This window comes from Pogoniulus pusillus, chromosome 36 (assembly GCF_015220805.1).
Source record: "Pogoniulus pusillus isolate bPogPus1 chromosome 36, bPogPus1.pri, whole genome shotgun sequence".
NCBI classification, from domain to species: Eukaryota; Metazoa; Chordata; class Aves; order Piciformes; family Lybiidae; genus Pogoniulus; species Pogoniulus pusillus.
The window spans coordinates 3,275,336-3,298,832 of record NC_087299.1 but is presented as its reverse complement, the minus strand read 5'-3'; the positions used below and the strand labels follow the sequence as shown (position 1 = coordinate 3,298,832).

The following is a 23,497-nucleotide window of genomic DNA, read 5'->3' as shown; positions in this document are numbered from 1 at the left end:
AACCTCTTCATCTCTTGTATGAGTAAAAGGTTTCTTCCAGTGTTTAAGCCCAACCTCTTCATCTCTTGTATGAACAAAAGATTTCCTCCAGTGTTTAAGACCAATCTCTTCCTCTCTTGTATGCACCAAAAGATTTCTTCCAGTGTTCAAGCCCAACTTCCTCTTCTCTAGTATGAACCAAAAGATTTCTTCCAGTGTTTAAGCCCAACCTCTTCTCTTGCATGCACCAAAAGATTTCTTCCAGTGTTTAAGCCCAACCTCTCCTCTTGTATGAACAAAAGATTTCTTCCAGTGTTTAAGCTCAACCTCTCCTCTTGTATGCACCAAAAGGTTTCTTCATGTTTAAGTCTAACTTCCTCTTCTCTAGTGTGAACCAAAAGATTTCTTCCAGTGTTTAAGACCTTCCTCTTCTTCTCTTGTATGAACAAAAGATTTCTTCCAGCTTGGTGTTTTGGTTTTCCTTTATAAGTTGAACTGAACAGTGTTGTCTCTAGGATTTAGTCTAACTGAAGCTGGAGAAGAGGAGACTCCAGGGAGACCTTGAAGCTGCCTTCCAATAGCTGAAGGAAAGCTGGAGAGAGACTTTTCATGAGGGTGTCTACTGATAGGACAAGGTTGGTGACCTTTTGCAGTCCTATCACAGCAAGTAGGACAAGGGAGGTTCTTCTGCCCCTCTGCTCAGTGCTGCTCAGGCCACCCCTTGAGTGCTGTGTCCAGCCGTGGGCTCCTGGATTGCAGAGAGATGTTGAGGTGCTGGAAGGTGTTGAGAGAAGGGCAGCAAGGCTGGGGAGGGGCCTGGAGCACAGCCCTGTGAGGAGAGGCTGAGGGAGCTGGGAGTGCGCAGCCTGCAGCAGAGGAGGCTCAGGGCAGAGCTCATTGCTGTCTGCAGCTGCCTGCAGGGAGGCTGTAGCCAGGTGGGGTTGGGCTCTGCTGCCAGGCAGGCAGGGCCAGAAGAAGGGGGCCCAGGCTGAAACTGTGTCAGGGCAGGTTGAGGCTGGATGTTGTTAGCAAGTTGTTGTCAGAGAGAGTGCTTGGCATTGGAATGGGCTGCCCAGGGAGGTGGTGGAGTCTGTGTGGCTGGAGGTGTTGAAGCCAAGCCTGGCTGGGGCACTGAGTGCCATGGTCTGGTTGGTTGGGCAGGGCTGGGTGCTAGGTTGGGCTGGCTGAGCTTGGAGCTCTCTTCCAACCTGCTTGATTCTGTGATGCTACTGTCAGTGGCAGCTGGGGGCATGCACTTTAGCCACCAATACAGGCACAAGGCTCAGGCTTCAGAAGCTGTTTCAAACCAACCTGCCTGGCATTGGAAAATCCTACAAACCTGTGGGAACCTTCCTGTCCTCTGTTCTCTGCTGTGAGTGGTGCTGATCCATGTACCAAGTGGCCAGCAGCTCTGCCTCTGGAGCTGCTTCAATAGCAGGAGCATGGAGAGAATGGTGCTCTGTGCCCATTAATGATGTGTCCTGCTTGTTAGTGACACAGAACATGGGCGAGTTGCATTGTTCCTGCGTGAAAGTGAATCACAGCTGATGCACTGCTCCCAGCCTCTTTGTTCCAGCATTTCCACACTAACTCATCTACATGTGACTTGCTGGGACTCAATTTGGAAGCCTTCTGCTGGGACTCAGTGTATCCTGCTTCACCCAAAAGGTTGTTAATTTGAATCCCCTTCCAAGTAGATGTTTTTGGGACTGAACCTAGTCACGTTTGCTGGCTGTGGGCTGCCTTCAAATGTAAGCCCACTGCTGCATTTTGGAGCTTGTCCCTGCTGGGGAAATGTTCAGCTCTTCCTTTTTTGGCTCTTTTTGTGTTTGGGGAGCACCATTGTGCATTGAATTGGGAAAGGGTTGTAGCTGGGTGGGATGGAATGGATGGGTTGGAGCCAAGGATGAAGGGAGTGGAACAGGCTGAGGGGGCTGGGAGCAGAGGAGCCTAAGGGCTGCTCTCTGTGCTGCTGCTAAAGATGTGCAGAGCAGTGGGGGAAGGATGCAGCCAGGCTCTGCTCAGGGGTGGCCAAGGGCAGCACAAGGGGCACTGGGGACAAGCTGGAACAGAGGAGGTGCCAGGGGAACATGGGGAGAAACTTTTTTGCTGTGAGGGTGCTGGAGCCTTGGAGCAGACTGCTCAGAAAGGTTGTGGAGTCTCAGACCCTGCCTGGATGTGTTCCTGGGTGACCCTACTTTGGCAGGGGGGGTTGGACTGAATGATTTCTGGAGGTCTCTTCTGACTCCTCCCATTGTGTGCCTCTGTGCTTGCATTGCAGCTGTTAGTAATGGGGCTCCAAGTTTGATCCTCAGCCTGCTCCTAATTTCAGGGCGGGAATCATTCTGAGCCTGCACTGGAACTCAGCTGAAAGCAGAACTTGGCTTTAGCTGAGCCTCAATTCCAGGTCACTTCTCGATGCTATGGACAAGACCAATGGTTTCATTTCCACATCTTAGAGAATCAAGCAGGTTGGAAGAGAGCTCCAAGCTCAGCCAGCCCAACCTAGCACCCAGCCCTGCCCAACCAGTGCCTCATTAACACAGAGAACAGAGATGTTCAAGGGAGCAAAGAGAGAAGAGGAGGCTCCCAGGTGACCTTCTTGTGCCCTTCCAGGATCTGAAGGGGGCCTAAAACAAGCTGAGGAGGGACTTTTTAGGCTCTCAGGGAGTGCCAGGACTGGGAGAGGATGGAGCAAAGCTGGAGGTGGGGAGAGTCAGCTTGGAGGTGAGGAGGAAGTTGTTGAGCATGGCTCCAGCCTCCTTTCTTCTGACTTCCAACCTGAACCTCCCCTGCTGCAGCTTGAGGCCATTTCCTCTTGTTCCTTGGGAGAAGAGACCAACCTCCACCTGCCTCCAGCCTCCTTTCAGGGAGCTGTAGAGACCAATTAGGTCTCCCTTCAGCCTCCTTTTCTCCAGGCTCAACACCCTCAACTGCTCCTCCTCTCCAGCCCTGTTCTCCATCCCCAACCCCAGCTTCCTTTCCCTTCTTTGGACCTCCAACCCTGTTCTCCATCCCCATCTTCCTTGCCCTTCTTTGGACCTCCTCCAGCCCTGTTCTCCATCCCCATCCCCAGTTTCCTTGCCCTTCTTTGGACCTCCAGCCCTGTTCTCCAGCCCCATCCCCAGTTTCCTTGCCCTTCTTTGGACCTCCTCCAGCCCTGTTCTCCAGCCCCATCCCCAGTTTCCTTGCCCTTCTTTGGACCTCCTCCAGCCCCATCCCCAGCTTCCTTGCCCTTCTTTGGACCTCCTCCAGCCCTCTTCTCCAGCCCCATCTCCAGCTTCCTTGCCCTTCTTTGGACCTCCTCCAGCCCTCTTCTCCAGCCCCATCCCCAGCTTCCTTGCCCTTCTTTGGACCTCCAACCCCATCCCCATCTTTCTTGTCCTTCTTTGGACCTCCTCCAGCCCTTCAATGCCCTTCTTGAAGTGAGGAGCCCAAAACTGCATCCAGCATTCACCAGCATCTTGTACAGGAGAGCAATCACTTCTCTTCTCCAGCTTGGTTGCCCTTCAACTGTTGGTTTGGGGTTTTTTTTTGTTGTTGTTGTTTGTTTGGGGTTTTATTTCCCTTTAAAGGGAGCAAAACCAGAGCACAAAGCACTTCAGAACTCCATAATGCCCTGACAAATGTTTTGCCACTAATCTGTGTTCTTAAGCAGAGCCCAGGACTGCTGCTTGTCAGTGGGAGAGCAGCTTTGCTTGTTCAGAGGGACAAAGTGACCCTGGGAATGCAGTGCCACTTGCAGAGATGCTGTAGAGCATTTTATCCTTTCAGGAATGGCTCTGGGAAGGTTAGGTAAAGCTCATTTGGTGATAACTTCCCCCCTGAAGGACAGCAAGCTGCTGGTGGCAGCGTGGGATGAATCTGCACATAAAGCCATTTTCCTTCAGAGCTTCTCTTTTCCCCTCTTGGGCACTGGAGCCTTCTGATCACTTGTGTGCAGCACAGTCAGGCTCTGCTCTGCTGGCATTCAGTTTGCTGTCTGCTCTGCCTCCTATTTTGTGGCAGCATAGAGCTGTTTGGGTTGGAAAAGACCTCCAAAATCAAGTCCCCAACCATTGACCCAAGCCCACCATGGCCACTAAACCATGTCCCCAAGTGCCATGTCCATGTGTTTCTTGAACACCTCCAGGGATGGAGACTCCACCACCTCCCTGGGAAGCCTGTTCCAACTTCTGACCACTTTTGCAGCACAGAAATTGCTCCTTGTGTCCAACTTAAACCTCTCCTGGTGCAATTCCAGGCCAAGACATTCCCTTTGCTTGCATAGGTTGCCACATCCACCTGTTCCTGAAACACTTCCAGGGATGGGGACTCCACCACCTCCCTGGGCAGCCTGTGCCAACTCCTGACCACTCTTGCAGCAAGGAAATTATTCCTTGTGTCCAACTTAAACCTCCCCTGGTGCAACTCCAGGCCAAGACATTCCCTTTGCTTGCATAGGTTGCCACATCCACCTGTTCCTGAAACACTTCCAGGGATGGGGACTCCACCACCTCCCTGGGCAGCCTGTTCCAGTCCCTGACCACTCTTACAGCAAAAGAAACTGTTGCTAATAATCCAACCTAAACCTCCTCTGGTGCAACTTGAGGCCATTAACCTGTCCTCCTATCAGTTGTTCTTTGGGAGAAGAGACCAATTCCCACCTCACACCAACCTCCTTTTGGGGAGCTGTAGAGAGCCAGAAGGTCTCCCTTCAGCCTCCTTTTCTCCAAGCTGCACACCCTCAGCTGCTCCTCTCCAGCTTTTGAGGTTCAATCACTCCCCCCAAGCAGCCTGCTCCAGTCTTTGAGAACCCTTTCAGTGAAGAAATTCCTTCTCATGTCCAACCTAAACCTCCCCTGGTGCAACTTGAGGCCATCTCCTCTTCTCCTGTTGTTTACTTCTTGGGAGAAGAGATCAGTCCCCACCTCACTCCAGCCTCCTTTCAGGAAGCTGTAGAGCTCAGTGAGGTCTCCTCTCAGCCTCCTTTTCTCCAGGCTCACCACCTCCAGCTCCCTCAGCTGATCCCCTCTGCTCCAGACCCTTCCCCAGCTTCATTGCCCTTGTCTGGACCTGCTCCAACCTCTCGATGTCCTTCTTGGAGCGAGGGACACTTGAAGTGGGATTATTTTCCAGCTGGTAACTGTGCAAATCATCCTCAGTTGGCTCTCCAGGGTAACCCTGGGCTCCCCAAGCCTCTCTTCATCGTTTGCCTGTGTCTTTAGGTACCAAACAACTCAATGCAATGCAATGCAATGGATGCAGCAACACCAACTCCATCGCTGTGAGTTTAACTCTCATCTGCCTTTGTCCAAATGCTTTACACTGCCTAATCTTGCCTTTTCTATCCTCCTGGCTGTCATCTTTATTAATTCTTTCCCATCTCAATGGCACAGTGGTGTAGTTGAGTGGTAATTCTGTAAAGGCTACTCACCATAATTAACTAGGAATACTCAGCTATTAAGCTGCTCATTGTACTAGGAGCGATTAAAGCAGCTTAAACACAGCCAGCATTCTTCTAGCCCTTGGAAGGGAGGGGGTGAGGAGCACTCTGTGTTTCCTGCAGTGTCACAGGAGCCTTTTGAAGAGCAGTTTATGGCTCTTGCTTTGTGTTAATACCTGTGTGCTTGGCCTCCTGATGCTGCACATGAAAGCTGCACTTGGATTTATTACCCTTGTGAAGCTAAATATAACTCTTGCAGTGGAGATAAGGTAGTGGATGTGCAGGAGTGCTGTTGGGAGACTTTGCTACATGCTAGGTCTGTATCTCACCTGACTTCTTGACTTGTGGAAGGAGATAAGCATTATCTCTCTGAATAAAGAAATTCTTTGATCCCCAAAGGTGCAGTAAAAGTCTTTAGTGTTGAGGCAGAGATTTAGGTGATTCTGAGGCTGTGGAGGAACAGGGAGAGCAGATGGAGATGGGTAAAATGGTTTGGGTTGGAAGGGACCTTGAAGATCATCCAGTTTAAAGTTCCTGCTGTGGGCAGGGACACCTCCCCCTGGCACAGCTTGCACAAAGCCTCATCCAGCCTGGCCTTGAACACCTCCAGGGTGAGGCCAGCCACAGCCTCCCTGGGCAGTCTGTGCCAGCCACAGCCTCCCTGGGCAGTCTGTGCCAGTGTCTTCCCCACCCTCACTGTGAAGAATTTCTTCCTAATCTCCAGTCTGAATTTCCCCTCCTCAAGCTTCAGTCCATTCCCTGACATCCTACCACTGCAAGCCCTTGTCAGAAGTCCTTTTCTGCCTTTGTTGTAAGCCTTCTTCAGGTGCTGGAAGGCTGCTGTAAGATAAAGACCAGGTGGGGAGAGCAGGGAGTGCTTTGGCTTTGTTGTAAGCCCTCTTCAGGTGCTGGAAGGCTGCTGTAAGATAAAGACCAGGTGAGGAGAGCAGGGAGTGCTTTGGCTTTGTTGTAAGCCCTCTTTAGGTACTGGAAGGCTGCTGTAAGATGGACCAGGTGAGGAGAGCAGGGAGTGCTTTGGCTTTGTTGTAAGCCCTCTTTAGGTACTGGAAGGCTGCTGTAAGATAAAGACCAGGTGAGGAGAGCAGGGAGTGCTTTAAGCCCTCTTTAGGTGCTGGAAGGCTGCTGTAAGATAAAGACCAGGTGAGGAGAGCAGGGAGTGCTTTGACTTTGTTGTAAGCCCTCTTCAGGTGCTGGAAGGCTGCTGTAAGATCAGGTAAGGAGAGCAGGGAGTGCTTTGGCTTTGTTGTAAGCCCTCTTTAGGTGCTGGAAGGCTGCTGTAAGATAAAGACCAGGTGAGGAGAGCAGGGAGTGCTTCAGCTGCAGCTTGTAATTGGCAATTCAGGCTGAAGAGCTGCAGAAGTGGAAGAAGCAGTGGTAACAAATTCCAGCAGGGTCTCTGATGCCTTTCCAGGGAAGAGTAACCCTGATCTATTATCAGTTGCTTTCATCAGAGCCTTTCAGAATGAGTTGGAGGTGATAACAGCAGGGTGGTCACAACCTGGCTGGCAGGGGAATGGCTATTTATGGAAAGCATTTACTCCTGAAATCAGGAAATGGAATGAAAAGCCTTTCTGAGACAGGATGTTAAAGGGGCAGTGATTTGAACTTCGTGCAGGCTCTGTGCTAACAGCCAAGCCTAGTGAGCTGTGAGCTGAATGACACAGAGCAGGGGTTCTCTGCAGAGCTGGAGCAGGTCTGCCTTGAAATGGTTCCACAGAATCAAGCAGGTTGGCAGAGAGCTCCAAGCTCAGCCAGCCCAACCTAGCACCCAGCCCTGCCCAACCAACCACACCATGGCACTCAGTGCCCCAGCCAGCCTTGGCTGCAACACCTCCAGCCACACAGACTCCACCACCTCCCTGGGCAGCCCATTCCAATGCCAATCACTCTCTCTGACAACAACTTCCTAACAACATCCAGCCTCAACCTGCCCTGACACAACTTGAGGCTGTGTCCCCTTGTTCTGTTGCTGGCTGCCTGGCAGCAGAGCCCAACCCCACCTGGCTACAGCCTCCCTGCAGGCAGCTGCAGACAGCAATGAGCTCTGCCCTGAGCCTCCTCTGCTGCAGGCTGCACCCCCCCAGCTCCCTCACCCTCTCCTCACAGGGCTGTGCTCCAGGCCCCTCCCCAGCCTTGCTGCCCTTCTCTCAACACCTTCCAGCACCTCAACATCTCTCTGCAATTCAGGAGCCCTGACATGGACACAGCACTCAGTGTTTGGCCTGAGCAGTGCTGAGCACAGGGGCAGAACAATCTCCCTTGTCCTCAACCCTACATGGGAAGACTTCCCTGTTGTTATAAGCTTGCTGGATGACTTCTTTTTGAGCTATGATGTAAGAATCTTCCATGGGGTCATGTGCAGCAGCTGAGATAAATGCACTGTTTTAAACTTGGCAGGCTGCAGGAGGACATTCAGGAAAGCTTTCATTAGGTGTTTATAAAGAGCAGAAAGGAAACTCATGCCACAGAAGTTTGCCTGTACTTTCCAACAGCTTAGCATTAGATCTTATTATGGCTTTAAATCTCTCCTGTAACTACTTGTCTCAGCTGCCAGACTTTTGGCAAGGTGTCTGCATTTTGCTGTGAGCCCTCAGCAGCAGTAGGAGGTGAGAAATGAAGGAGTGAAATGTGTCCTGGGCAGGGTAAAAATACAAATGTATTTTTAAGATGGTGTACATTGGAGCAGGCTCCTGTCAGATGTTTCTCAAGGGGCTGCAGGGCTGGAGTTAGAAAGGATTATTCTGCTTTAGATACTGAGTTCTTGACTCTTAAGAAGGTTTCAGATGTGATTAATGCACAGATGGATAGAATGGTCTAGGTTGGAAGGGACCTTAAAGGTCATCCAGCTCCAATCCCCTTGCCATGGGCAGGGACATCTCCCACTAGCCCAGGGTGCTCAAGGCTTCATCCAACCTGGCCTTGGACACTTTCAGGGAGGTTGTGGAGCACAGAAGCACAGAATGTGATCTTTGATCACATTCTGTGCTTCTGTGCTCCACAACCTCCCTGGATAACCTGTGCCAGTGTCTCACCACCCTCAACCTGTGCCAGTGTCTCACCACCCTCAACCTGTGCCAGTCTCTCCCCACCCTCACTCCAAAGAACTTAGAGAACATCTCCAGGGAGGTTGTGGATCCAATCTGGCCTTGAACACCCCTAGGGAGATTATGGAGCACAGAAGCATAGAATGTGATCAAAGATCACAACCTCTCTGGGCAGCCTGTGCCAGGGCTCTGGGACCCTTCCAGGAGAGAAGTTCCCCCTTGTGCTGAGCTGGAACCTCCTGTGCTGCAGCTTCCATCCAGTGCTGCTTGTCCTATCCCAGGGAGCAGTGAGCAGAGCCTGTCCTCCCCCTCCTGACCCCCAGCCCTCAGAGGTTTATAAACATTGATTCAATCTCCTCTCAGTCTTCTCTTCTCCAGACTAAGCAGCCCCAGGGCCCTCAGCCTCTCCTCACCAGGCACTGCTCCAGTCCCCTCAGCATCCTCGTAGCCCTGCACTTGACTCTCTCCAGCAGATCCCTGTCCCTCCGAAACTGAGGAGCCCAAAACTGAAGGCAGTGCTCAAGTTGAAGTCTCAGCAGGGCAGAGTAGAGAGGCAGGAGAACCTCCCTTGATCTGCTGCACACACTCTGCTTAATGCCCCCCAGGACCCCATTGCCCCTCTTGGCCCCCAGGGCACATTGCTGCCCCATGGATGCTCTCCCCCAGCACTCCCAGCTCCCTCTCCTTGGGGCTGCTCTCCAGCAGTCACCTCCCAACCTGCACTGCTGCAGTTTGTTACCCCTCCCCAGGTGCAGGACTCTGCACTTGTCCCTGTATTTATGTATTTTGGTATTTTTTGTTTGTCTTTTTTCTTCTAAGCCAGGGAAGCTTCAGGTTCTGAGCCGAGCAGGCTGCTGCCCATCTTCTGCTGCTTAAATGCATCTGATTCAATTAAAAGCATTAAGTAATTTGATTTATTATTCCACCCCCCCCACCAAGGTCTCCCTAAACAATATCTGGATTTCCAACCCCCTTTTTCCCCCTTGTCAGTTCTAACAATCCCTTTTCATTGTGCAGTTTGGTTGCTGAAGTGTAGTTGGTGACTCCCTCCCAAACGGCTTCCAATTTGCAGTGGAAATGTTTCTCCCTCCTGTTCTCTTCTGTTGTGTCCTGCTGCAGCCTGTATTTATGTCAGTAATGATGTGGCTGGTGGAGATGAGCTGTCCAAAGGAATCACATGGCTTTACTGGGACACTGGGATAATAACCTGCTGTGTTTAGCCTCCTCCCAGACTCTCCTTTTCTTTGTCCTCTCAGGGTCTCTCTCTTCAAGCTCGTTTTGACCTTTTCAGGAGACCACAATCCTACAAGTCTCTCAAATTAGCACTTGGAAGCAGGCTGTTTCTGTTATGTTGCCTGAAAAGAATTTGTGATGATGAATAATTACAGCAGGACTTAAAAGCACTGGATGGGGCTGCTTGTTTCTTGCCCTCTCTTTGGCAGGGTTAGCAAGAGGAAAAAAGCAAACCACTAAACAAAAAAAAAACAGCCAGCAAACCCCAAACCACTTCAAGATGTTCAGCTTCTGCTTCTCATTGGTCTGGAGATGCCTGTCCATAGCTGTGCCATTCTCATTGGTCTGGAGATGCTTGTCCATAGCTGTGCCATTCTCCTTGGTCTGGAGATGCTTGTCCATGGCTGTGCCATTCTCCTTGGTCTGGAGATGCTTGTCCATGGCTGTGCCATTCTCATTGGTCTGGAGATGCCTGTCCATGGCTGTGCCATTCTCCTTGGTCTGGAGATGCTTGTCCATAGCTGTGCCATTCTCATTGGTCTGGAGATGCTTGTCCATGGCTGTGCCATTCTCCTTGGTCTGGAGATGCTTGTCCATAGCTGTGCCATTCTCCTTGGTCTGGAGATGCTTGTCCATAGCTGTGCCATTCTCATTGGTCTGGAGATGCTTGTCCATGGCTGTGCCATTCTCATTGGTCTGGAGATGCCTGTCCATAGCTGTGCCATTCTCCTTTGGAGATGCTTGTCCATGGCTGTGCCATTCTCCTTGGTCTGGAGATGCTTGTCCATAGCTGTGCCATTCTCCTTGGTCTGGAGATGCCTGTCCATAGCTGTGCCATTCTCATTGGTCTGGAGATGCCTGTCCATAGCTGTGCCATTCTCCTTGGTCTGGAGATGCTTGTCCATAGCTGTGCCATTCTCCTTGGTCTGGAGATGCCTGTCCATAGCTGTGCCATTCTCTTTGGTCTGGAGATGCCTGTCCATGGCTGTGCCATTCTCCTTGGTCTGGAGATGCCTGTCCATAGCTGTGCCATTCTCCTTTGTCTGGAGATGCTTGTCCATGGCTGTGCCATTCTCATTGGTCTGGAGATGCCTGTCCATAGCTGTGCCATTCTCCTTGGTCTGGAGATGCCTGTCCATAGCTGTGCCATTCTCATTGGTCTGGAGATGCTTGTCCATAGCTGTGCCATTCTTACTGGTCTGGAGATGCTTGTCCATAGCTGTGCCATTCTTACTGGTCTGGAGATGCTTGTCCATAGCTGTGCCATTCTCCTTTGGAGATGCTTGTCCATAGCTGTGCCATTCTCCTTGGTCTGGAGATGCCTGTCCATAGCTGTGCCATTCTCCTTGGTCTGGAGATGCTTGTCCATAGCTGTGCCATTCTCCTTGGTCTGGAGATGCCTGTCCATAGCTGTGCCATTCTCATTGGTCTGGAGATGCTTGTCCATAGCTGTGCCATTGGTCTGGAGATGCTTGTCCATAGCTGTGCCATTCTCCTTGGTCTGGAGATGCTTGTCCATAGCTGTGCCATTCTCTTTGGTCTGGAGATGCCTGTCCATGGCTGTGCCATTCTCCTTGGTCTGGAGATGCCTGTCCATAGCTGTGCCATTCTCCTTTGTCTGGAGATGCTTGTCCATGGCTGTGCCATTCTCATTGGTCTGGAGATGCCTGTCCATAGCTGTGCCATTCTCCTTGGTCTGGAGATGCTTGTCCATAGCTGTGCCATTCTCCTTGGTCTGGAGATGCTTGTCCATAGCTGTGCCATTCTTATTGGTCTGGAGATGCTTGTCCATAGCTGTGCCATTCTCCTTGGTCTGGAGATGCCTGTCCATAGCTGTGCCATTCTCATTGGTCTGGAGATGCTTGTCCATAGCTGTGCCATTCTTACTGGTCTGGAGATGCTTGTCCATAGCTGTGCCATTCTTACTGGTCTGGAGATGCTTGTCCATAGCTGTGCCATTCTCCTTTGGAGATGCTTGTCCATAGCTGTGCCATTCTCCTTGGTCTGGAGATGCCTGTCCATAGCTGTGCCATTCTCCTTGGTCTGGAGATGCTTGTCCATAGCTGTGCCATTCTCCTTGGTCTGGAGATGCCTGTCCATAGCTGTGCCATTCTCATTGGTCTGGAGATGCTTGTCCATAGCTGTGCCATTGGTCTGGAGATGCCTGTCCATAGCTGTGCCATTCTCCTTGGTCTGGAGATGCCTGTCCATAGCTGTGCCATTCTTACTGGTCTGGAGATGCTTGTCCATAGCTGTGCCATTCTCCTTGGTCTGGAGATGCCTGTCCATAGCTGTGCCATTCTCCTTGGTCTGGAGATGCCTGTCCATAGCTGTGCCATTCTTACTGGTCTGGAGATGCTTGTCCATAGCTGTGCCATTCTCCTTGGTCTGGAGATGCTTGTCCATAGCTGTGCCATTCTCCTTGGTCTGGAGATGCTTGTCCATAGCTGTGCCATTCTCCTTGGTCTGGAGATGCTTGTCCATAGCTGTGCCATTCTCCTTGGTCTGGAGATGCTTGTCCATAGCTGTGCCATTCTCCTTGGTCTGGAGATGCCTGTCCATAACTGTGCCATTCTCTTTGGTCTGGAGATGCTTGTCCATAGCTGTGTCAGAGCCACTTAATGAACTTTAACCCCCCTGTCATGGGTGGGAAAACATCAAGAAGTTTCTCAGGAGTAGGGAGTAGGCAGCAAGGATAACAACAAGGAAAAGGAGGTTGTGGAGTCTTCTTCCCTGGAGACTTTCAAGGCCTGTCTGGATGTGTTCCTCTGGGATCTGGGCTAGATTGTGTGGTCCTGCTCTGGCATGGGGAAGTAGGACTCGATGAGCTCCTTGGGTGCCTTCCAACCCCTAATATCCTGTGTGCCTGTGACTTCTTTTTTAGTCAGGACTACTCTTCAGGCTCTGCTCTGTTCTTTGTCAGAGGTTAGAGGCTGCTAAATGAGCTGCCCAGGGAGGTGGTGGAGTCACCCACCCTGGATGTGTTTAAGAGTGGTTTGGATGTGGGGCTTAGGGATGTGAGAGTGATTGGCATTGGAATGGGCTGCCCAGGGAGGTGGTGGAGTCACTCTCTCACCCTGTCCTCATAGGAGAGGTTCTCCAGCACTCTGCTGTGCTTTGTGGCCTCCTGTGGACCTATTCCAACAGTTCCACATCCTTCTTATGTTGTCCTTAAGTTTTATAGCATCTGCCACTGTATTTACCAAGCCATTTCAGTGGTAGAATGGCCCTTGGGAGCAAGTGAGTGAGTTTCTTGGGTGAGTGGCCCATCAGTTTTAGATCTGCCCCTGTTGCAAAGCATGAGACTAAAACACCTGAACGTGTGACACACTAAATACCATCCAACCACTAAAACATCATAAACCCACAGCCTCTTGGTAGGCAGGGTTGTAAAAGAAATGTTTCTACTTGCTCAGCTGCCTTTAATTCAGGGAGGTTTCTAGGACTTGTTTTTAGCAGAGGTTTCCTTCCCTGGGAATAGTGTTTGCTGGAACCCTGTGCTTTGCAGATTACCTGCTTCCAAATGAGTCAGAGGGATGATTTTATCTGCAGTTAGGACAGCAGTTTCACAGGAGTGCAATGTTCTTTGCCATGCTTGTTTCAGAAGCTGTGCTGCTTGCAGCTGGCTCCTGCAGGCCTGGAGAATGCAAAGCTCTTCAGTGGCAAAGGAATCATAGACTCCTAGGATGGTTCAGGTTGGAAGGGACCTCAGGGATCATCTGTTCCAGCCTCCCTGCCATGGGCAGGGATGATTCTCAACTAGGAGCAAACTCTCTTCCAGGTAAAGGGTGTTTAGCTGCCTAGCTGAGAGTTGCTGTTGGAAAGGATCACTGCAGTGGCCAGGCAAGGCTCCTGCTTCAGCTAGAATCCTGGAATGGCTCAGGTTGGAAGGGACCTCAGGGATCATCAGCTGCAGCATCCCCCTGCCATGGGCAGGGATGCTTCTCAACTAGGAGCAAACTCTCTTCCAGGTAAAGGGTGTTTTGCTGCCTAGCTGAGAGTTGCTGTTGGAAAGGATCACTGCAGTGGCCAGGCAAGGCTCCTGCTTCAGCTAGAGTCCTGGAATGGCTCAGGTTGGAAGGGACCTCAGGGATCATCAGCTGCAGCACCCCCCTGCCATGGGCAGGGATGCTTCTCAACTAGGAGCAAACTCTGTGCCAGGTAAAGGGTGTTTAGCTGCCTAGCTGAGAGTTGCTGTTGGAAAGGATCATTGCAGTGGCCAGGCAAGGCTCCTGTTTCAACTAGAATCCTGGAATGGTTCAGGTTGGAAGGGTTCTCAGGGATCATCAGCTCTAGCAACCCCCTGCCATGGGCAGGGACACCTTTCAACTAGACTTGATTGCTTAAGGCCTCATCCAACCTGGCCTTGAACACCTTCAGGAAGGAGGAAGCATCCACAACTTCTCTGGGTATCCCATTCCAGAGTCTCACCACCCTCATACTGCACAACTTCTTCCTCAGATCCAGCCTAACTCTGCTCTCCCTCAGCTTCAAACCATTCCTCCTTGTCCAGTCTGTAGACCCCCTCATGACCAGTCCCTTCTGCAGGACCCCTTCAGGTATTGGAAGGCTGCTTTAAGGTCTCCCTGGAGCCTTATTTTCTCCAGACTGAACCCCCTCAAGTCTCTCAGCCTGTCCCCATAGCACATAAAAGAGATTTCTCCCCATTTGCCTCAGCTGCTGGAGTCCTCCTTTTGGTTTTGTGGTTGTCTAGCTGGGGGGGGAGGCTGCTGGCACAGTGAAGGTCTGTGAGACCTGCCAGAGGTAAATAAGAATAGCAGCATGGGAATCAGCTTTGAAAACCTGATGCTGTCCTCCAGCACAGTCAAAGCAGGATGTGTCCAACTTGTTGCATTTCCTTTCAATTGTTCAGAGAAGAGAGGAAGGGAAAAAGAACTAAGTGGCTGGAGGAAATGCTTTGGGTTTAACTGATGCAAGAGGAAGACAACTGTGAGTGTGAGCTTTGGCCCAAGGGTACTTCATGTAGTAGCTACTTAAGCAGCAAAGAAGTGCTCAGAAAGATGACATAAATCTGCACAACCTTTGGCTTTGGATCTCCTCTTGCCAAAAGTGTGATGCTGTGCTGGTCTGTGTCCAATGGATGCTTGGCTGTGAATCTTTGCAGATGTTTGGTGGTTAAACCTAATTGTGTTCCCCATGCCTTGTGTGGGGCTCTATCATGTCCCTGCAAGCAGAGCTGGCTTGTCAAGCTAACAGGCTGGGGTCGGAGTGGCTGGAGAGCAGCCAAACAGAGAGGGATCTGGGGGTGCTGATTGATACCCACCTGAACATGAGCCAGCAGTGTGCCCAGGTGGCCAAGAGAGCCAGTGGCATCCTGGCCTGCATCAGGAATGGTGTGGCCAGCAGGAGCAGGGAGGTCATTCTGCCCCTGTACTCTGCACTGGTTAGACCACACCTTGAGTGCTGTGTTCAGTTCTGGGCCCCCCAGTTTAGGAGGGACATTGAGATGCTTGAGCGTGTCCAGAGAAGGGCAACGAGGCTGGGGAGAGGCCTTGAGCACAGCCCTACGAGGAGAGGCTGAGGGAGCTGGGATTGGTTAGCCTGGAGAAGAGGAGGCTCAGGGGAGACCTCATTGCTGTCTGCAACTACCTGAGGGGTGGTTGTGGCCAGGAGGAGGTTGCTCTCTTCTCTCAGGTGGCCAGCACCAGAATGAGAGGACACAGCCTCAGGCTGTGCCAGGGGAGATTTAGGCTGGAGGTGAGGAGAAAGTTCTTCCCTGAGAGAGTCATTGGACACTGGAATGGGCTGCCCGGGGAGGTGGTGGAGTCGCCGTCCCTGGAGCTGTTCAAGGCAGGACTGGACATGGCACTTGGTGCCATGGTCTGGCCTTGAGCTCTGTGCTAAAGGGTTGGACTTGATGAGCTGTGAGGTCTCTTCCAACCCTGATGATGCTGTGATACTGTGACTTCTCCTTTCAGAGCAAGATGTCACTGCAGGTACCTTGGAGACACCAAGATGGGGGTGCTGGAAGGGTCTTCTCCCCAGGCGCTGGCTAATGGTAGAAGCTGAGCATCCTGCTGGCATGGGGAGCAGTAGTTGTGTGACTCAGTGGCAAAAAGCAGGTTGCTAGAAGCTGATTAGACTGGAGATTAGGAAGGAATTCTTGACACTTAGGGGAGTGAGACACTGGCAGAGGTTGCTCAGGGAGGTTGTGGATGCCTCCTCCCTGGAGGTGTTCAAGGCCAGGCTGGATGAGGCTTTTTATGACCTGGTGTAGTGGAAGGTGCTCCATGACAGGGGGGTTGAACTAGATGACCCTGAAGGTCCCATCCAACCCAAACCATTCCAGATTCTCTGCTGTCTTAGCTGATTTAATTGTCCTCTGGGTGTGCTGTTTCTGGCATCTCTAAGACCACCTTAAGAAGCCTAAGGGTCTGACCTCAGACACTGGAAATGTAAAGTGCATCACAGCATTTCTCTCCTGCAGTGGGAATTTCCTAGAGCTAGGCTGGGGTTTGAGCAGTTCCTCTTCTCTGTTAGAGGTTTTCACTCTTCCTCACCTCCTCTACTCTCCCTGTCACCAGGCCTCAAGTTGTGCCAGGGCAGGTTGAGGCTGGATGTTAGGAGGAAGTTGTAGGCAGAGAGAGTGATTGGCATTGGAATGGGCTGCCCAGGGAGGTGGTGGAGTTGCCATCCCTGGAGGTGCTTAACCTGGCTGAGGCACTGAGTGCCATGGTGTGGTTGGTTGGATAGGGCTGGGTGCTAGGTTGGACTGGCTGAGCTTGGAGCTCCCTTCCAACCTGGCTGATTCCATGAGTCTATGATCATTTCCAGAGACATTAAATGAAAACAAGGTAAAAAAGGTAAATAATTGGCTATGGGATGCAGAAAGAATAACCAGGATAAATCTGCATGATTCCATTTGTTTGCTAATTGGGATAAAAAGTCAGAGTGCAAACAGTTCCTTACTTCTTTCTGTCCTTGGCTTTGGTCTTCTTGCAACTTTCTGCCTTGCATTCTTTCCCCTTATCTCTTGTCCTAAGCTTCTTGCTGCTACAAACCATCTGGAAAGTAAGGGGATAGAGAGCAGGAGTGGGTCTAGCTGCTGGGATCTCTCCTGAGTTCATCCAGGGGGAGTTTCTCTGTTAGTTCCCAATTGTGTTCTTTATGATTCTTAAGTCTTTGCCTGGTTTGGAGCTCTGGGTGGTTTTGTAGCTGCAGACTGGTCCTTACTTTGCCCTCTTGGCTGCTTTTCTTAATGGCCATAGTGGTCTTAGGTTGAAGATTGGACTTGATGCTCTTAAAACTCTCCTCCAACCAAAACAGTTCTATGATTCTTTAATTGCACAGAGTAAATCTTCAACACCCTCCCTCCCCTCCTCCCAAAGCAAGCCCACAGAGCAGACTTTGTAGCCTTTGCATTTCCCTGAGCTGATTTCTCACAAGGCTCTTTTGTTGGAAGCAGTTCTGGAGCAGCTTCAGTCCCTCTAAGCTTGCTGGAGAGTGGAAGGCAGTTCTTGGCTTTCTCATGTTACTCAACCAATCCTTCTCCCCTGCCCTGGGGGGGGGTCTGCTATATCTAGTGGAAAAGAAACCCAACCAACCAACCCTGCACTTCAGCTGTCCAGAACTGCCATAGATCCATGCTGCAGACTTATTTCTTCATGCTTCAGAGCTGTCTATTTGTTCAGGGGGTTGTGAACACCAAGATTGTGACAGGAGTGACAAATGAATTTGAGTTGCTGGTGCAGAGAGAGAGAGAGAGAGAAGGGAGGGGAGGAAGGGGGGGAAAGAAACACAAGCAGTGCTAATTCTGCCCTGCAGCCTGCCAGTGCCCCCCACTCTGTGTCAAGGAGTAAATGCAGCCTGAGCTGATTGTTTTCTTGTGTTTGTGGCTCCTGGGACAGCCTGGGCATGCATTTCAAGCTCTCTTCTTGACACCCTGGCAAGCAGAGGAGGCTACAGAAAGCAGAGGTTGGTTTACTTTCTGGAGTAGTTACTGTGGCATGAATTACATCCTCAGCCTTGCTGCAAGAGCTCACACTCTGGTGGTATCTTATCAGCCTGGAACAGTTTATGGCTAACCAGAAATCACTTCTCTGTGTGCAGCACAGGGCCTGAAAGATGTGCAGGGCACCAGGGAGGATACAGGATTTTGAATTGATATTGATAGGGTGAGAGGAAACAGCCTCAGGTTGCACCAGGGGAGGTTTAGGTTGGACATCTGCTCTGAGGACAGGCTATAAGAGTTGGGGCTCTGCAGCCTGGAGAGGAGAAGGCTTTGAGGAGACTTTGGAGTGGCCTTCCAGGATCTGAAAGGGGCTGCAGGAAGGCTGGGGAGGGACTGTTGGCAAGGTCTGGGAATGACAGGACAAGGAGGAATGGGTTTGAACTGGCAGAGGGGAGATTCAAAGTAGATGTTAGGAAGAAGGTCTTTAGAGTGAGGGTGGTGAGACACTGGCACAGGTTGAGGGTGGTTCGACACTGGCACTGGTTGAGGGTGGTGAGACACTGGCACAGGTTGCCCAGGGAGGTTGTGGAGCACAGAAGCACAGAATGTGATCTTTGATCACATTCTGTGCTTCTGTGCTCCACAACCACCCTGGAGGTGTTCAAAACCAGGTTGGATGAGGCCCTTGAGCACCCTGGGCTGGCAAGAGGTGTCCCTGCTGATGGCAGAGGGGTTGGAACTGGATGATCTTGGAGGTCTCTTCCAACCTGGTTGATTCTATCATTCTATGATCTGTCTTACACACATTCCCAGTCTTCCTACCATGAAAAGTGTCATTATTACCTCCAAAGCAGCAGCACTGCACATGAATTGGCTGCTGTGTGATGTGGAAACAGCCTTGGATGGGCTGATAAATGGAAAACTGTAAAGGATTATCCAGGAGACCCCAGCTAGGGTACTGTGTCCAGCTCTGAAGCCCCCAACACAAGAAGGCCATGGATGTGTTGAAGTGCATCCACATGAGGCCATGAAGATGCTCAATGGCCTGGAGCATGTCTCCTGTTAAGGCAGGCTGGGAGAGTTGGGGCTGTTCAACCTGGAGAAGAGAAAGCTCCAGGGAGATCTTAGAGCAACTTACTTGAACTGGGCTACAGGAGAGCTGGGGAGGGAATTCTGACAGAGACAAGGAGTGACAGGGTGAGTTGCAATGGCTTCAGAGTGGAAGAAGGTGGATTTAGATCAGAGGGGAGGAATAAATCCTTCCCCATGAGTGTGGTGAGGCACTGGAACAGGTTGCTCAGAGTAGCTGTGGAGGCTCCAAGTCTGGAAATGCTGCAAGCCAGGTTGGATGGGGCCTCGAGCAAGCTGCTCTAGCAGGAGGTGTCCTTGCCTATGGCAGGAGGGTTGGAGCTAGATGCTCTTTAAGGTCCCTTCCATCCCAAACCATTCTTGGATTCTATGATTAGTTTTTCCCCCTTCTCAGGGTTAGCTCTGAGGATGAAAAGAGCTGAAGCTCCTAGGTGGTATTTTTGCATCCTTCAAAGCCCTTTGCAAGGACAGGAGGTTGCTTGTGGAAACACCCAGGAGCAGCCTCACCTCCTGTGTTAGACCTGCCCTGAATAAGTCTTTGTTAGTGGACTGGAGTGTTTGGGGCTGGGTGCAAGTACAAAAGGAGAGCTCCAAAGCTTGTCTTGGAGACATCTCAGATTGAAAAGTGGCCTTTAGTTAGCAGAGGAATAACTCACCCAGGAGAGTCTGACTCCTAACTGCCCAGCTTGAAAGGCATTTCATGCTGTTGGGAATGTTGCACAGTGAGATGTGGATTCTCCACAGGGATTAAAGCACCCTCCTCTTCTTCCTGAAGGAATGCAGGCTTGGTGGTTGCTCCTGCTTGAAGCTGTTGAACTCTTGTGCCCATTATGCCTGGCTGATGTTTAAACACAGCTCCTGCGGTCAGGAGGAGAGCACAAAACAACTCACAGATGAGGTTGGGTGTTCTTTTTTTTTCCCCCCTCTTGTGGTTCCAGGAACAGGCTGGAGCATCTTTTCCAGGTGAATCTCATGGGCAGGGATAATTACACCAACTCTATGTTTATTTTTTCCCCTTCCTTTTAGTAATTCTCTCCAGAAGGAATTGCTGCTGTTCAAAGGTCTGGCTGCTGTTTTATGTGGAGCACAAGTCTGGGAGAGAGGAGTTGAATGTGAAGCTCTGCTTCCTAATGAAATAGTGAAGGATGAACAGTGCAAAGGGTGAGATCTCATTTGGAGTATTCTGTTCAGCCCCAACATAAGGGCAGTTCAAGGCAAGGTTGGACGTGGCACTTGGTGCCATGGTCTGGCCTTGAGCTCTGTGGTAAAGGGTTGGACTTGATGATCTGTGAGGTCTCTTCCAACCTTGGTGATACTGTGATACTGTGATACTGTGATCTGCTGGGACAGGGTCCAGAGGAGGCCACAAAGATGTTCAGAGGGCTGGAGAACCTCTCCTGCAAGGGCCAGCTGAGAGAGTTGGGACCATTCAGCCTGGAGAGAAGAATCATAGAATCAACCAGGTTGGAAGAGACCTCCAAGATCATCCAGTCCAACCTAGCACCCAGCCCTATCCAATGAACTAGACCATGCCACTAAGTGCCTCATCCAGGGAAGCCTTAGAGCAGCCTGCCAGTACCTGAAGGAGGCTACAGGAGAGCTGAGGAGGGACTTATAACAAGGGCTTGTAGTGACAAGATGAGAGGCAATGGATTGAAACTTGAGGAAAGGAGATTTAGATGGGAGATTAGGAAGAAGTTCTGTAGAGTGAGGGTGGGGAGACACTGGAACAGGCTGCCCAGGGCTGTGGTTGGTGCCCCATCCCTGCAGACATTCAAGATGAGACTTGACATGGCCCTGGGCAGCCTGATCTAGTTGGAGATGTCCCTGCTGACTCGGGGGGGTTGGACAAGATGACCTTTGAGACCTTTCAACCCAATGCAATCTGTGAGTCTGTCAGTTCTGCTACAGGGATTTTCACCTCTATCACCTAGACCATTGCTGGAGCTTCAAGGATCCAAACTCCTCCATCTCTCTGCTGGGGGAAATTTGATGCTGCAATGACTGACTCATAGCAAAGGATGCCATGGAGTCATAGAATCAGGCAGGGTTGAAGGGACCACAAGGAGCAGGCAGTGCCAACCCCCCTGCCATGCCCAGGGACACCCTACCCTAGAGCAGGCTGCACACAGCCTCAGCCAGCCTGGCCTCAAACACCTCCAGCCATGGAGCCTCAACCCCCTCCCTGGGCAACCCATTCCAGCCTCTCACCACTCTCCTGCTCAACAACTTCCTCCTCACCTCCAGCCTCACTCTCCCCACCTCCAGCTTTGCTCCATCCCCCTCACTCCTGCCACTCCCTCACAGCCTCAAAAGTCCTTCCCCAGCTTTTTTGGAGCCCCCTTCAGATCCTGGCAGGCCACAAGAAGGTCCCCTGGGAGCCTCCTCTGCTCCAGCCTGCACAGCCCCAACTCTTTCAGTCTGTGCTCACAGCAGAGCTGCTGCAGCCTCTCAGTATCCTCCTGGCCCTGCTCTGGACACTCTCCAGCATCTTCACAGCCCTCTTGTCCCAGGGGCTCCAGAGCTGGATGCAGGACTCCAGGTGGGGTCTCAGCAGAGCAGAGCAGAGGGGCAGAATCTCCTCCCTGGCCCTGCTGCCCACACTTCTGCTGCTGCAGCCCAGCCTCTGCTTGGCTTTCTGGGCTGCAAGTGCACACATGGAGGGGATGCTGCTTGCAACAGGCAAGAACCATGACTCCATTCAGGAGGGCTGCTGCTGTTGTGTTGCAGCCAGGCTTTAATGGAATCAGTCTTCCCCATTAAATTAAAACATTTTACATGCAGCCCATCAACTACCATTTAATTAGCTTCATTTGGAAGTCAGGGATCCAAATGGTCTGTGCTTGGGATAACCTGGAAGGATCTCTGTGTTAGAGCAGCTTAGAAATGCTCATATAAACAAGAGGCAGCACTTGTGAATAAGCTAATTGCTTAATGCAACCTTGGATCTAATTTAGTGTTAAATGAGGGCTGGGTAGGAAAATGATCTCTTAGGCAAGTGTACTAAAAGCAGAGAGGGCAGTGCCTTGTTCCTATTTTTGCTTGGCAAAACAAAAAAGGCTTCATAGAGGTCTTCCAAAAATTAAATCATAGACTCCTAGTGGCATAGTTTGGGTTGGAACAGAACTTAAAGATCATCTAGCTCCAGCCTCCTGTCGTGAGCAGGGAGACCTCCTACTAGATCAGGGTGGTCAAGGTCCCATCCAAGCTGGCTTTGAGTATTTCCAGCTTCTCTGGGCAGCCACTGCCTCACCACCCTCATGGGGAGCAATTCCATCCTGATGTCTGATCTAAATCCAGCTGCTTCCAGTTTGAAGCCATCACCTGTTCAAAGACAGGTTGGATGGGACCTTGACCACCTGGTCTAGGAGGAGGTCTCACCACACATGGCAAGGGGTTGGAACTGGATGATCTTGAAGGTCCCTTCCAACCCAAACCTAGGATTCTACACTTCATTGTCCCAAACAACCACAGCATGAAGAGTGCACACAAGAAAGAACTACTGAAGGGAGGTTGTAGCCAGGTGGGGTTGGGCTCTGCTGCCAGGCAGCCAGCAACAGAAGAAGGGGCCCCAGGCTGAAGCTGTGGCAGGGCAGGTCTAGGCTGGATGTTGTTAGGAAGCTGTTGTCAGAGAGAGTGATTGGCATTGGAATGGGCTGCCCAGGGAGGTGGTGGAGTCTGTGTGGCTGGAGGTGTTCAAGAACAGCCTGGATGGGGCACTTAGAATCAGTCAGGGTTGGAAGGGACCACAAGGATCATCTAGTTCCAACCCCTCTGCCATGAGCAAGGACACCCTACCCTGGATCAGGCTGGCCAGAGCCCCATGGTCTGATTTGAATGGATAGGGCTGGGTGCTAGGATGGAGAGTGGAAATGAGGAAGAAATTCTTTAGAGTGAGGGTGGTGAGACACTGGCACAGGTTGAGGGTGGTGAGACACTGGCACAGGTTGCCCAGGGAGGTTGTGGAGCACAGAAGCACAGATCAGAGATCACATTCTGTGCTTCTGTGTTCCACAGCCTCCGTGGAGGTGTTCAAAGCCAGGTTGGATGAAGCCCTTGAGCAAGCTGGGCTGGTAGGAGCTGTCCCTGCCCATGGCAGGGGGGTTGGAACTGGATGATCTTTGTGATCCCTTCCAACCCAAAGTATTCAATGCATCTATGAGGAAAGGCTTCACTGTCCTCTTTGCATGGCCATGTGGTGATAGGATGAGGAGGAATGGACTGAAGCTGGAAGAGAAGAGATTGAAACTGAGATGAGGAAGAAATTCTTTCCAGTGAGACACTGAAGCAGATTGCCCAGGGAGGTTGTGGATGCTCCTTCCAGGTTGAATAAAGCCTTGAGCAACCTGCTCTGGTGAGAGCTGTCCCTGCCCATGTCAGAGGAATGGATTGAAGCTCCAAGGGGGGAAATTGAAACTGGAGATGAGGAAGAAATTCTTTCCAGTGAGACACTGGAGCAGATTGCCCAGGGAGGTTGTGGATGCTCCTTCCAGGTTAAATAAGGCCTTTAGCAGCCTGCTCTGGTGGGAGGTGTCCCTGTCCATGGCAGGGAGGTTGGAACTGGCTGATCTTTGAGATCCCTTTCAGCCCAAACAATTCCATGCATCTATGAGGAAAGGCCACAGTGTCCTCTTTGCGTGTCCATGTGGTGATAGGATGAGGAGGAATGGATTGAAGCTGGAGATGAGGAAGAAACTCTTTCCAATGAGACACTGGCACAGGTTGCCCAGGGAGGTTGTGGATGCTCCTTCCAGGTTGGATAAAGCCTTGAGCAACCTGCTCTGGTGGGAGCTG

General features: G+C 51.2%; 1 protein-coding gene across 3 annotated transcripts in view; it reads left to right on the top strand.

The window, feature by feature from the left end:
* IFFO2 (intermediate filament family orphan 2) overlaps nucleotides 1-23,497 on the top strand; it is a 69,099-nt gene that overhangs the window by 10,406 nt on the left and 35,196 nt on the right. For 2 of the 3 annotated variants that reach the window (XM_064171954.1, XM_064171951.1), the window contains exon 2: nucleotides 19,730-19,864. The exons of the other annotated variant lie outside the window; for it this stretch is intronic. In XM_064171954.1, coding sequence (XP_064028024.1) covers nucleotides 19,730-19,864 — 135 coding nt within the window. The remainder of the gene's footprint in view (nucleotides 1-19,729; nucleotides 19,865-23,497) is intronic. 3 annotated transcript variants of the gene reach the window in all.